Source organism: Erythrolamprus reginae, chromosome 2 (assembly GCF_031021105.1).
Source record: "Erythrolamprus reginae isolate rEryReg1 chromosome 2, rEryReg1.hap1, whole genome shotgun sequence".
Classification (NCBI taxonomy): domain Eukaryota; kingdom Metazoa; phylum Chordata; class Lepidosauria; order Squamata; family Dipsadidae; genus Erythrolamprus; species Erythrolamprus reginae.
Window position 1 is genome coordinate 227,548,651 of NC_091951.1, and position 13,687 is coordinate 227,562,337.

At 39.6% G+C, this 13,687-nt stretch overlaps 1 protein-coding gene across 1 annotated transcript; it reads left to right on the forward strand.

Moving 5' to 3' along the window:
- Positions 1-43: 43 nt before the first annotated feature.
- LOC139162119 (uncharacterized) lies at positions 44-12,661 on the forward strand. Its single transcript, XM_070742165.1, has 5 exons — positions 44-120; positions 2,740-2,976; positions 6,388-6,925; positions 10,824-10,935; positions 12,035-12,661. Exons 2-5 carry the CDS (start codon positions 2,970-2,972, stop codon positions 12,077-12,079), a joined length of 702 nt encoding a protein of 233 aa, XP_070598266.1. The 5' UTR covers positions 44-120; positions 2,740-2,969; the 3' UTR covers positions 12,080-12,661.
- Positions 12,662-13,687: the final 1,026 nt, after the last annotated feature.

Below are 13,687 nucleotides of genomic sequence, written 5' to 3' on the forward strand. Positions count from 1 at the left end.
AAAAACATGCAACACACGCATGCCATACATAAAATCCCCTGGAAATAGTAGAAAACTGGTGGTTTCAAACAAAACAGAAACTTGTGGATATAAAGATCTACAGCAAACTATACCAACAAGGTAAAGTTCATTATAACTTTGAGAAGTCATAGGGCAGTGGTATCAAACTCAAGGCCTGTGGGACAGAGCCAACCCACGAGGTACTTAGAGGTGGACCATGGGGCTGCCCTGAAAACAGCAAAGGACTGGCCCACGGTGCTTCTGCCAACGAAAACGGGCTCCCGAGGTCTGTTTTCAACTGCCATGGTCTCCTGCAATGTTCTGCCAGTGAACGGCAATGCGGCCCTTCCAAGCTCCATTTTTACTGACAGAGCGTTGCAGGAGGCTGGCAGTCGAAAACGTCGGGAGTCTGTTTGCACTGGCACAGCACTTGGGACATCAGAGGCGCCCCGACACGAGTGATGTCAAGCTGGCCATGCCTGCCCTAGCCATGCCCACCCTGGCTCCCCCGAGGTCAAACATAACCCTGATGCAACCTTTAATGAAATCAAGTTTGGCACCGCTATCATCGTGGGATACCTGGACTACATTGCCCAATACCATTCTTTGGTACCTTTTTGGCAAAGTAAAAGTTTTAAGTTTTAGACCTACCAAAAAGTGGGATGTTCTCTAAGCATCAATCCTGAACAAGGATGTAACCGCCATTGTTTGGATTGAGAGCCTCTCTCTCCCCTAGGCATATAGGCTAAGTGAGACCCTCCTGGAAAACATACCGTCTGGAAAAATATTGACTATTTCATATATTGACTTATTCTAGGTGTTGAAATTGGTGAGGTGGTGTCAGAATATCTCCCCAAGTCAACAGCATGCCAGCCAGATTGCCAAGTAGTTGCTTCCTTGTTGTTATTGTTAGTTGCAAAGTAATGTCAAACCCACCGCAACCCTCCAATCCTACCTGTCCTCCACCCCCACCCCCCGGAGACCATTGAAGCTCCTGCTGCCTAGGTTAGAGTTCCAATTAACATCCGAGAAATAAATCAGAGTCCAAACCTTGGCCTCCTTCCAAGTTCCAATTTATTAGATTAGATTAGATTTATTGGATTTATATGCCGCCCCTCTCCGCAAACTCGGGGCGGCTCACAACAAAATAAAAAAACAGCACAGTACATAATACCAAATCCAATGCCCACCAATCTAATTACAATTTAAAATTAGTAATCTCATCAAAACAGTATATATAAAAACAGGCACACAGTCAATCAATCAACAAAACAACATGGGCAAGGGGGAGGTGTTTTAGTTCCCCCATGCCTGACGGCAGAGGTGGGTCTTAAGGAGTTTTCGAAAGGCAGGGAGGGTGCGGGCAATCCTAATCTCAGGGGGGAGCTGGTTCCGGAGGGTCGGGCCCCCCACAGAGAAGGCTCTTCCCCTGGGTCCCGCCAGACGACATTGTTTAGTCGACGGGACCCGGAGAAGGCCAACTCTGTGGGACCTAACCGGTCGCTGGGATTCATGCGGCAGGAGGCGGTCCCGAAGATATTCTGGTCTGGTGCCATGAAGGGCTTAACAGAGCCATGTTGTTTATGAACTTTAGTCAACCCGATACTAACTTTTCCTACAGTTCTCCACCCAGGTGGAGGTTCATCCCTTGTCTCCACACCCACAAGTTCATCACGTGGACCACTCCGGATCTCTCCATGTCCACAATCCTCTCCTGTACTTCCGGCTGGTGCTGGACAAAAGATGACCTTGAATCTCTGGAAATAATTTTGTTGTGGCCAGTATTTTTTCCTCTCATGCAACCGCCCCTCCCCAGTTCCCACAGTAGTATTCTACTTGTGGCAGGCCAAAGTCTCCAACTCAAAATGATAGCTTCGGCCTGACAGACTGCTTCAGTGAGTCCATCCAGCCAGTTCATTCTCTGTAATTCCCATTCTTCTTTTGCCCTCAAGCTTTCCCAGCATCAGGCTCTTCTCCAGTGAGTCTTTCCGTCTCATTATTTATTTATTTATTTATTTATTTTATTTTATTTTATTTTATTTGTTTTATTTTATTTTATTTTATTTTATTTATTTTATTTATTTTATTTATTTTATTTATTTTATTTATTTTATTTATTTTATTTATTTTATTTATTTTATTTATTTTATTTATTTTATTTATTTTATTTATTTTATTTATTTTATTTATTTTATTTATTTTATTTATTTTATTTATTTTATTTATTTTATTTATTTTATTTATTTTATTTTATTTATTTATTTATTTATTTATTTTATTGATTGATTGATTGAATTTGTATGCCGCCCCTCTCTGGAGACTCGGAGCGGCTAACAGCAATAATAAAACTGTACAATAGTAATCTAATAATAAAAATGATTAAAAACCCATTAATATAAAAACCATACATACATACATACATACATACATACATACATACATACATACATACATACATACCATGCATAGAATTGTAAAGGCCTAGGGGGAAAGAGGATCTCAATTCCCCCATGCCTGAGGGCAGAGGTGGGTTTTAAGTAGCTTACGAAAGGCAAGGAGTTTGAGTTTCATCTTCAGGATCTAGCCTTCTAAAGAGCAGCCAGGGTTGATCTCCTCCAGGGCTGACCGGTTTGATCGCCTTGCAATCTACGGGACTCACAAAAGTCGCTTCCTTGCTTTATTATGTTCTGCAGTGGGAAACAGAACTGAAGCAATTATTTTCTGTCTTGTGGTTTCTAGGGAGGAATGGTTGTTCAGAAAAGCACGGGGGATGCAGTCAGATCTGTTTACCAAATCCGCATGGACGAAGCTGCTGGTGCACCACCGGGTACATTTTAGAACGCAGTACTCTGTGCATCAAAGCCGTGAAATGCTCGGAGCCTTTTCATGCCTGCTTGGACCACACCAAATGCATTGTAAAAGAGCAAGTCTGTGATGGGAATCTTGATTGCCAAGATGGATCTGATGAGATGAATTGTGAGTATGAAAACCTGTATTGAAACCAACAGAGAGATGAATGCTCGAGAATCAGCTCATTAATACCTGAAGGATGGATAGCTGTTGTTAAAATGGATTTTTGTTAAATGTTAAAAATCAATTGTTTATTTAACACAAATGCTTTTTATAAATTTCTGAATGTTGGATAGGCTGATTGCATTTACTGAAATAAGGTGCTTTCCCTAGTACTGTACAAACAAATGCATATCAGCTCTCCTCGGCTCTCCATGCATAATTTAAGCAGCTTTATGCATATCCACATTAACGTTTTTGAAATCATAGTGACTTGAAATCATCATAATCATTTTGAAATCACAAGACTTCTTTTCTTGTTTTTTTTAAAAAAGGTTTAAATTATCTAAAATTTAGATTCTAAATAATCAGAGTGTTAATAATTTATTTATTTATTTATTTATTGGATTTGTATGCCGCCCCTCTCCAGAGACTCGGGGCGGCTAACAGCGACAATAAAACAGTGTACAATAGTAATTTGGTATTGATGATTAAAAATCAATTAATATAAAAACCAAACATACATACATACATACCATGCATAGAATTGTAAAGGCCTAGGGGGAAGAGGATCTCAATTCCCCCAAGCCTGGATTATGCAATAGTTCTATAATGTAGCACCTGCCTTTTACGACAATGTAATGAAACAGTATTTTAAAAGTAAAAGCAGGAGAAGGATATTCACATTAGGAGGGTGCACTTACTATGAGATGGGGTTTGAAAATAAATGGCTATTTCATAAAATAGCCTGCTTTAATTCAGTGACCATTTCAAAGTAAAATCCACACCTTCTATGACTACTAGCTTGGGGAAACAACAAATGGCTGTAGTTTCTATGTAACAATAGTTACTCAGAAATTAATAGGGGATTAGTGCATCAGATTTTTAAACCTCCCATCAAATTTCCCGGTTCAAGTTGTTTTGTTTTGTTTTGGTATCAAATATCTGAAATAGTACATTAGTCAAATCTAAACATACTGTGACATGTTTAAATTACATAGTCATTTTTGTTCCTCTCCCTGGAAATTGTAGCCACATAAACAAGGGATTAACATCTCCCAACATTTAGTATCATATTTACAAATGCAGTTCTCTGCGATTTTTTCAGAAAAGTAGAGTGATGCCAATATAATATGAAAAAAGGGATCAAATCAAAATCAGATCTTTTTTTTTTTTACCATCCTGGACCAGCACAAAAAATTAAACATTAAAATAAAACAAAACAGGACCAAACAGAACAAGGCATAGAAATATATTGCAGTTGATGGTAAAAAAAAATTCAGTGAGTCCCATTGAATGGCTTAGAAGTCAAATTAATTTAATTTAATTTAATTTTACAGGCAGTATAACAAAATTTAGCTACCTTCAATCATATTAATCCAACAATAGCAGTTTTACATAAAAATGATCAGAGTTTCCAGGATATTTAGTCAGATAAGGTGTTATGAGTCTGTGAATCTCTCTAGAAGGGACAATAAAAGGAATGAAGGAAGATAAACTTCAGTGAAAGGTGATCACATCTGAACTGGGGGAGTCAGTCTGCCAGGCTAGCTGAAATGCAAGCATTGCCTATTTTTAAAAGTTATATGTATGCCACCGTACACCTTTATTTATCAGACAATGAAAGTGTGATGGCTTAGCTTTTAGTTTTTTTAACTTTAGGTGCCTCCTGACGCCCAAACTAAATTTAGGCAGCTCACAATCTAAAAATAATAAAAATACAGTACAGAACAAAACAAGATGGAATTCAGTTGCTCAATATAAAAAAATATAGATTAAAAACACATCCAACAAGGGGTTCCATTCACTTTAACCAAATGCCTTGGAGAAGAACCGGTGGGTCTTCAGCACCTTAGAGGAGCGTTTTTCAACCAGTATGCCGTGGCACACTAGTGTGCCGCGAGACATGGTCAGGTGTGCCGCGAAGCTCAGAGAGAAAGAAAGCAAGAGAGAGAGAAAGCAAGAGAGAGAGAAAGCAAGAGAGAGAGAAAGAAAGATAGAAAGAAAGAAAGAGAGAGAAAGAAAGCAAGAGAGAGAAAGAAAGCAAGAGAGAGAAAGAGCGAGAGCGAGAGAAAGAGAACAAGAGAGAGAGAAAGAAAGAAAGAAAGAGAGAGAAAACAAGAGAGAGAGCAACAGAGAGAGAGCAACAGAGAGAAAGACATAGAGGGAGGGAGGGAGAAAGAGAGCAAAAAAGAGAGGGAGGAAGGAAGGAAGGAAGAGAAATAGGGATGGAGAGAGAGAGAGAAAGAAAGAGGAAGGAAGGGAGAGAAAGAGGGAGGGAGAAAGAAATAGAGTGAAGGGGAGGAAGAGAGAGAGAGATAATTTTTTTGTCCAAACTTTTTTTAGCCCCCCCCCTCCCTCAATGTGCCCCAGGGTTTCGTAAATGTAAAAAATGTGCCGCGGCTCAAAAAAGGTTGAAAATCACTGCCTTAGAGAACATCAAACATGGAAGGAGCCCAGAGGTTTCAAGTGGGTTCTTATTCCAGAGGGACAAGTAGAACAAATTCCCTGGGTACCAGTAGGTGGCACTGTTTAATTGAAAGAACCCTGAATGTGCTGCCTTAGCTGCTATGTACCATCTATTCTAAGCAACAGGATAGGACAGTTTTTCCACTAACCTGGACCTGTCCCTATAATAATAATAATAATAATAATAATAATAATAATAATAATAATAATAATAATAATAATAATAATAATAATAATAATTATTATTATTATTATTATTATTATTATTATTATTATTATTATTATTATTAATTAAATTTGTATGCCGTCCCTCTCTGAAGACTCAGGGCGGCTCACAACAATAATAATAACAGTGTTACAATGTAAACAAATCTAATATTAAAAAACATCTAAAAAACCCATCATTTAAAAACCATGCAACACATGCATACCATACATAAAAATATGTCTCAATTCCCCCATGCCTGGCGATACAGGTGGGTCTTAAGTAATTTGCAAAAGACAAGGAGGGTGGGGGCAGTTCTAATCTCTTAGGGGAGTTGATTCCAGAGGGCCGGGGCTGCCACAGAGAAGGCTCTTCCCCTGGACCCTGCCAAACGACATTGTTTAGTCGATGGGAACCGGAGAAGGCCAACTCTGTGGGACCTTATCGGCCGCTGGGATTCGTGCGGCAGAAGGCGGTTCCAGAGGTATTCTGGTCCGATGCCATGTAGGGTTTTAAAGGTCATTACCAACACTATGCCCTACACCTAACCTTTGAGTAGACATTTTAGGGGGTTTTGGGGGAGGAAATCCAGCTTGCTTGCAGTTACTCTTTCTGTTAAGAACCTTTGGCCAACTGCAAAATATTCAACCGTGATTCTGCTGTACTCAGAAGTGATGTATGTAAATGATGTTCTCTACTGACAGGTCACTACATTGTCAATAAACCCCAGGCAATAACTCCATCCCGGACAACACAGCTGCCAACAAAACCCTTCCATGAAAAGAAAACTCTGGCACCCATCAAAATCCACACAAAGAAACCTGTCACTAAAAAGGCTCATGTGCAACCACAGACAAAACACAAGAGTACTACTGTTACTGTCTCTAAAAGTACAACAACAACTACTACTATGCAGATCCTTACTTCAAGAAGAAGGCAAAAACCTACACGACCTGCAGCAGGGATATGGCAACACCCCTCTCTGGTGCAGGGGGTCAAACAAAATGGCTTGGGGTCACATGCTTGTAACAGTGACACCTGCAACATGAGAGGAGACTGTACTGTGGAAAACCATAGAATAAGGTGCAGTTGCATGTTGGGATATAGTGGTGACTACTGCGAAAAAGAGAAACCAAGGTCTATGGCTGGTTCCGTTGTTTTGAGTGTCATTACTGTCTTACTACTTGTTATGGGAGCTGCAGGGATCTTTATCTACTTTCGGAGGCAAAGATCACGTCTAAGGTAACTTTGGTTATCCTCTTTCCTTCTTTCAAATTAACCCATGTTCAGTGGGGAAAATAGGCAGGTGCAATACATTTCTCTGCTTCCAGATCTATCATGGAATTAATGTCTGTTTTTCTGTATTTCCCCTTTGAAGGACTAACATTTTGGGATTAACGACAATTGGTGTTTGACATTAGAGTGTAATTCTACTAACCGTAACTTCCTCACTCTCTTTTTATTTTTATATATTTATATTTATATTTATTTATATTTATATTTATATTTATATTTATATTTATATTTATATTTATATTTATATTTATATTTATATTTATATTTATATTTATATTTATATTTATATTTATATTTATATTTATATTTATATTTATATTTATATTTATATTTATATTTATATTTATATTTATATTTATATTTATATTTATATTTATATTTATATTTATATTTATATTTATATTTATATTTATATTTATATTTATATTTATATTTATATTTATATTTATATTTATATTTATATTTATATTTATATTTATATTTATTTTGTCTAACAATTATAGGGTGGTAACTTGTACAAATAAAACATTAGATAAGTAATGATAAAAAGTAACAAAAGAAGACATTAGGACAGGGACGGTAGGCACAGTGGTGCACTTATGCACGCCCCTTACAGACCTCTTAGAAAGGGGGAGAGGTCGATTGTAGATAGTCTAAGGTTAAAGGTTTTGGGGTTAGAAGTAGAAACCACAGAATCAGGTAGTGCATTGCAGGCGTTGATTACTCTGTTGCTGAAGTCGTATTTTTTGCAGTCAAGTTTGGAGCGGCTGACATTTAGTTTAAATTGATTTCGTGCTCGTGTGTTGTTGCGGTTGAAGGTGAAGTAGTCGTTAACAGGTAGGACATTTTGGTATATGATTTTATGAACTATAATTAAGTCGGAACGGACACGACGGAGTTGTAAGTTGTCTATTCTATACAATGCTTACTATATTTATATTGCATTTTTCTGCAAGGAATTTGGGATGGGTGGCACTTAAAATAAATTGTACTACCTTGTTCTATTGGTCAAGTGAATCTTGCCTGATAAGATTCTTCAGATGTGCTACCAATTGCATTTTTAGTCCTACTTGAGTAGATATTCATATAGTTAGGAGTGCATTTGCTGCTAGAAAGTATGAACCTGGAGGTAGACCACCCAGTAAGCAGAAAGTTATACTAACCATTATGAAGACTAAGTAGGCATGGGATTGTCTGTTGAAGCTCTTGGAATGCTATCTAATTCAAAACCCAGTCCTATCCAGTCAGTATACTAATTTATTATTTATTTGTTTGTTTGTTTGTTTGTTTGTTGATTGATTGATTGGATTTGTATGCCGCCCCTCTCCGTAGACTCGGATACTTGCACTGAGAGCATATACACCAAAGACAAATTCCTTCTGTGTCCAATCACACTTGGCCAATAAAGAATTCTATTCTACTCTACCCTACCCTACCCTACTCTACTCTACTCTACTCTACTCTACTCTACTCTACTCTACTCTACTCTACTCTACTCTACTCTACTCTACTTTATTCTATTTTCAGGTGACTGTTGACTTATGACAATGAACATTTAGTTTCATGTTGAATGTGACCCATGTATCTGAGGGGACTAGGAGGCAAGGTTTTTCTGTCACAGCACTTATCCTATAGAATTCAACATAGAAGATTCAACAGGCCCCAACCTTGTTAGACTTTGAAGACTTTGAAGCCCTGACTGTCCACTCAGGTCCAAGATGTTAGCTGAGTTTGTCCTAGGAATAGAATAGGTGGATTTCTAGAGGCAAGCAGTTCCACTGGTTAATTGTCCTCACTGTTAAGAAGTTTCTCCCTAATTCCAGGTTGCTCCTCTCTTTGATTAGTTTCCAACCATTATTTCTTGTCCTGTCCATTGGTGCTTTGGAGAATAATTTGACCCCTTCTTCTTTGTGGTGGCCCCTCAAATACTGGAATATTGCTATCATGTCACCCTAATTCTTTTTTTCTTCAGATTAGCCAAACCCAAATCCTGAAGTTGTTCTTCCTATGTTTTAGTCTACAGATGACATGAGATTTAGTCTCATCTTAGTTGCTCTACTCTGAACTTTTTCCGAAGTCTCAACATCTTTTTTGTAGTATGGTGACCAAAATTGGTTGCAATATTCCAGCTGTGATCTTACTTAAGGTTTTTATAAAACAGTACTGATCTAGATTCTATGCCTCTGTTTATACAGGAGGTGTTGCTTATGTTAGTATGCCTCAACTGTGTGTTTCGCTGTTATTTTCGTTATTGAAGACATTGTAGTTCATGGAGTATTGATCTAGTGTAGGACCTAATGTAGTTCATGGAGTACAGTGTTCCCTCGATTTTCGCGGGGGTTACGTTCCAAGACCGCCCGCGAAAGTCGAATTTCCACAAAATAGCGGTGCGGAAGTAAAAACACAATTTTTGGCTATGGACAGCCAAAAACTACCCCCACGCACCCTTTTTCAAGGCAGCGCAAGGAGCCGGGCTTGAAATTAGGGCGGGGAATGACGAAAGTGCGGAGGCCGGCAAAGATTGCTTTGAATGTCGGCTGCCCCCGCCCCCCCAGCGCCTCCGGCCCCCTCGCCACTACCGCCCGCCCGATCCACCCCTCTCACCGGCTTTCTTGGGACACGGGTCCTCCTGCAGCAGCGCTGGCGGCTACGGCTTCTCATCCTCCTCATTCGGCCGGTAGCCGCTCTGAGCGCTTTGAGAATGCCCGCCCCGCCCCTCTCACAGTCCCTTAGCTGAGAGCACTTTTGTCCCAGCTATCAGCGCGGGGGCTGCAGGAGAGGTGGGGGCAGGCGTTCTCACAGAGAGGGAGAGGGAGAAAGAGAGAGAGAGAGCAAGAGGGGGGAGAGTGGAAGGTAGAGAGAGAGAGAAAAATGATAGAAAAAGGGAGAAAAAAGAGAAATGAGAAAATGATTGAAGCAGAGAATGACAGGAAAGAAAGAGAAAGAGAGAGAGAAGTGACTCTTGGTGATGACATATGACGTCATCGGGTGGGAAAAACCGTGGTATAGAAAAAAAAACCGCGGAGTATTTTTTAATTAATATTTTTTGAAAAACTGTGGTATAGCCGTTTCGCAAAGTTTGAACCTGCGAAAATCGAGGGATCATTGTATTGACCTATGTGTAGGACTCCCATGCTTCCCCGAAAATAAGAAACTGTCTTATATTAATTTTTGCTCCAAAAGTTGTGCTACGTCTTATTTTCGGGGGGGGGGGTGCCTTATATTTCTCAAATAAGATAAATTTACAGGCAGAAAAGCTGACACCCCCAAAGAAAGTGTACCGTACGGTCCACTGATTACAGTATGGTACCTGTCAGTATGGCACACACACACACAAACGACGGCACTTATATGGTACAACAGTATACTCCCGCTATTGCAGCTTCCGGCCACCAGAGGAACTACAGTCTACGCACTGTAGTGGAGGCTGTAATGGCGGTGAGACAGCAGCAGACTGTGTCTGCTGTACTGGACGGTACAAAGCGATGGAAGGGGCCAGCAGGGGACGCCACATTATTATGGTACCGCTATGAACAGTTTTGAATGGTACTGTATGTTTTTCCACCGTACCGTATGTAAACTTGACTACGCCTTATTTTCGGGGGGTGCCTTATATTAGCAAATTCTGCAAAACCTCCAACATGCCTTACTTTCGGGGTACGTCTTATTTTCGGGGAAACAGGGTATGAAGTTACCTTGAAATAAACAACAACTATGGTCTTTATGAGGCAGTTGCCAAAATGATATTGGAAATGTGGTAATGGGACTAATGCTAATGTAAAATTACAACTCTGAAAAAAACCCTGGCATTTAAACTGTTGAATTCTGTCTCTCTTTCTCAAAGGGCATCCAGTATGGAATCTGATAAAACATTGGCCATCTACCAGAAGGATAACCAATCTGACAGCTTTGTTGAAGATGAAACGTGCATCAATGCTGCTTATGACCCAGGCCAGGTAACAGCTTCTAACATTTTAAAGTCGTATTTCAGTCCCAAGCACATACACTTGGTAGCTTTCTCTATAATCTTGAATGAATTATATCACCTTTATATTTAAATATAATTTAAATAATTTACTGGGGTCAGGCAGTAGGGAAAGCAAGTAGAATGCTTGGCTGCATAGCTAGAGGTATAACAAGCAGGAAGAGGGAGATTGTGATCCCACTGTATAGAGCGCTGGTGAGACCACATTTGAAATACTGTGTTCAGTTCTGGAGACCTCACCTACAAAAAGATATTGACAAAATTGAACGGGTCCAAAGACGGGCTACAAGAATGGTGGAAGTTCTTAAGCATAAATCGTATCAGGAAAGACTTAATGAACTCAATCTGTATAGTCTGGATGACAGAAGGGAAAGGGGGGACATGATCGAAACATTTAAATATGTTAAAGGGTTAAATAAGGTTCAGGAGGGAAGTGTTTTTAATAGGAAAGTGAACACAAGAACAAGGGGACACAATCTGAGGTGAGTTGGGGGAAAGATCAGAAGCAACGTGAGAAAATATTATTTTACTGAAAGAGTAGTAGATGCTTGGAACAAACTTCCAGCAGACGTGGTTGGCAAATCCACAGTAACTGAATTTAAACATGCCTGAGATAAACATATATCCATCCTAAGATAAAAGTACAAGAAATAGTACAGGGGCAGACTAGATGCACCATGAGGTCTTTTTCTGCCGTCAATCTTCTATGTTTCTAAATATTTAAATATAATTTATAAATTTATAACATAATTTAAATATTTGAATATAATTTAAAATCAAGGATAGCAACCTGTGTGCAGTTTTTTTGAGTTGAAAAGTTCTAGAATCACAACCTTTCTTTCCCTATAGAAATTGACTTCGAGACTGATTGAAGGATAGTTTGCTATTTAAATTAACTGTGTCTTATTTTGCAAAGCTGGTAGAGTTTCTTTATAGATTGTGCTTGATTGGATCAAACGAGCATGCAAACACACACCCTGGCTGCAGGATCTTGCAAAATGAAAAAAAAAATCTAAACATGCAAAGAATATAATATAAAATGTTGACTTTTGGGTTTTTTCCCCCAATAGGAAATGGTAACTCCTCTGACGACAAGGACAAGCACAGATTTGTAAGAAAAACAAACTACGTGAACTATAAACCTCTTTTCCAGCTGGAAACCAGCGATGATTGTGCAGAATTTCAGAATGGGAATTTCTCAGTGTCGTATTTATTATATTAACACTCAGTCTTTTACTGTTCATTTTAAATAGCATTTTTTAAAGCTATTTAAATAGCCTTTTAAAAGCCAGCTGAAAGTAGCAAACATGGAGAGATTCCGCTGATAGCATGAGTTGGGTTCTGGTTTTACAGTCAGGTGGAGACCCAGTGAAATGAATTGCAATCACTTCTAGTGGCCAAACGGCATATCTGGATCCAGTCCTTAATTAGCAGCACTTACCCAGTTGGCAAGCTGTATAGTACTATGCCTAGAGTCACATATCAGCTTTGCAAATAAAGGATGATATATGATTGTATGAAAAACCGAATGCAAAATAAAGACTTTGGCTCAAACGATTTTAAGATCCTACAATAATTCAGCCCTTTGAATGATATGATTTGTGTCCCAGACCTGCTAAATTTTACTAATCCCTCTTTCACAGGCTTTTATGAATTCATGAGTTTAGATGCAATGCAAAGCATCTCTTGTGATTTTTCCCTTTCATTAAAATATCAAATAGCATTTGCTTTCATTTTTGCAGGTGTATTTTTATTTACACTGGTCACTACTTTCCATTCTCCCTTAACGACTTACTGTGGTTTAAGTGGAAAATTCTTTGAAAAATTCCATTTCCCTCTACTGAACAGTTTGTAGCATAGTTTTCCCCCCTGCTTGTATGCATATTGAAGTAAACCCAGAGACAGGGCTAGGTGAAAGACGGTTCCTTTATTCAGCTCTTAAAGGTAAGTGACACTCAGCGGATACCGTCTGCTCTAACTGGGAGAAACCGCTCCTTTTATATATTTGCGGTTCCCGCCAGAGAGAGAGCAGCCGCGTCTGAGCCAATCAGGAGCGACTTCCTGATTCTCGCTCAGACAGCATTTCCACACGGAACCAACTATTTACAAGGATACAACACCCCTCACTCCTTAGTCAGGATACATCAATCACGAAAGCCACGTGACGAAGTCCTCCAATCTGCTGGGTCTTCGCGAGGCTTGCTCCGACCTGCGCAGTTCAATTGAGTCCTCGCTGCCGATGGTGGAGGTCGGTTCGCTTGCGCTTCCCCGGCGCAGCTGGGGCCTGGTTTGGGCTCCGGCCTGCTGAGTTGGTCTGGTAGGCATAACACCGACCTCGGAGGATGAGGATGGTTCGGTGTCGCTGGAGGATCCTTCCTGACTCGATAAGTCCATTTGCGTGTCCATTAAATTGGGTTGCGCGTTACAGTCTGTTAAAGCGGGAGAGTCTGTTTCAGCAGTTTGCTCCGATGAGTTTCCCATGCACTTTCGTACATGGTCAATGTGCCGCTTCCACATTCGACCATCTTCCAATTTTACAATGTATGTTTTTGGAGCAGTCTGTTGTACAATTGTCCCTTTCATCCAATTTACACCCCCATCAAAATTCTTTACAAAAACACTTTGACCCAAATACATTTGTCTCTCAGGGTTCACATACATAGGGTTATGGGTACAAAACCTTGGGTGTAACCTATCCAGTGGGGACCTTAGTTTCCTTCCCA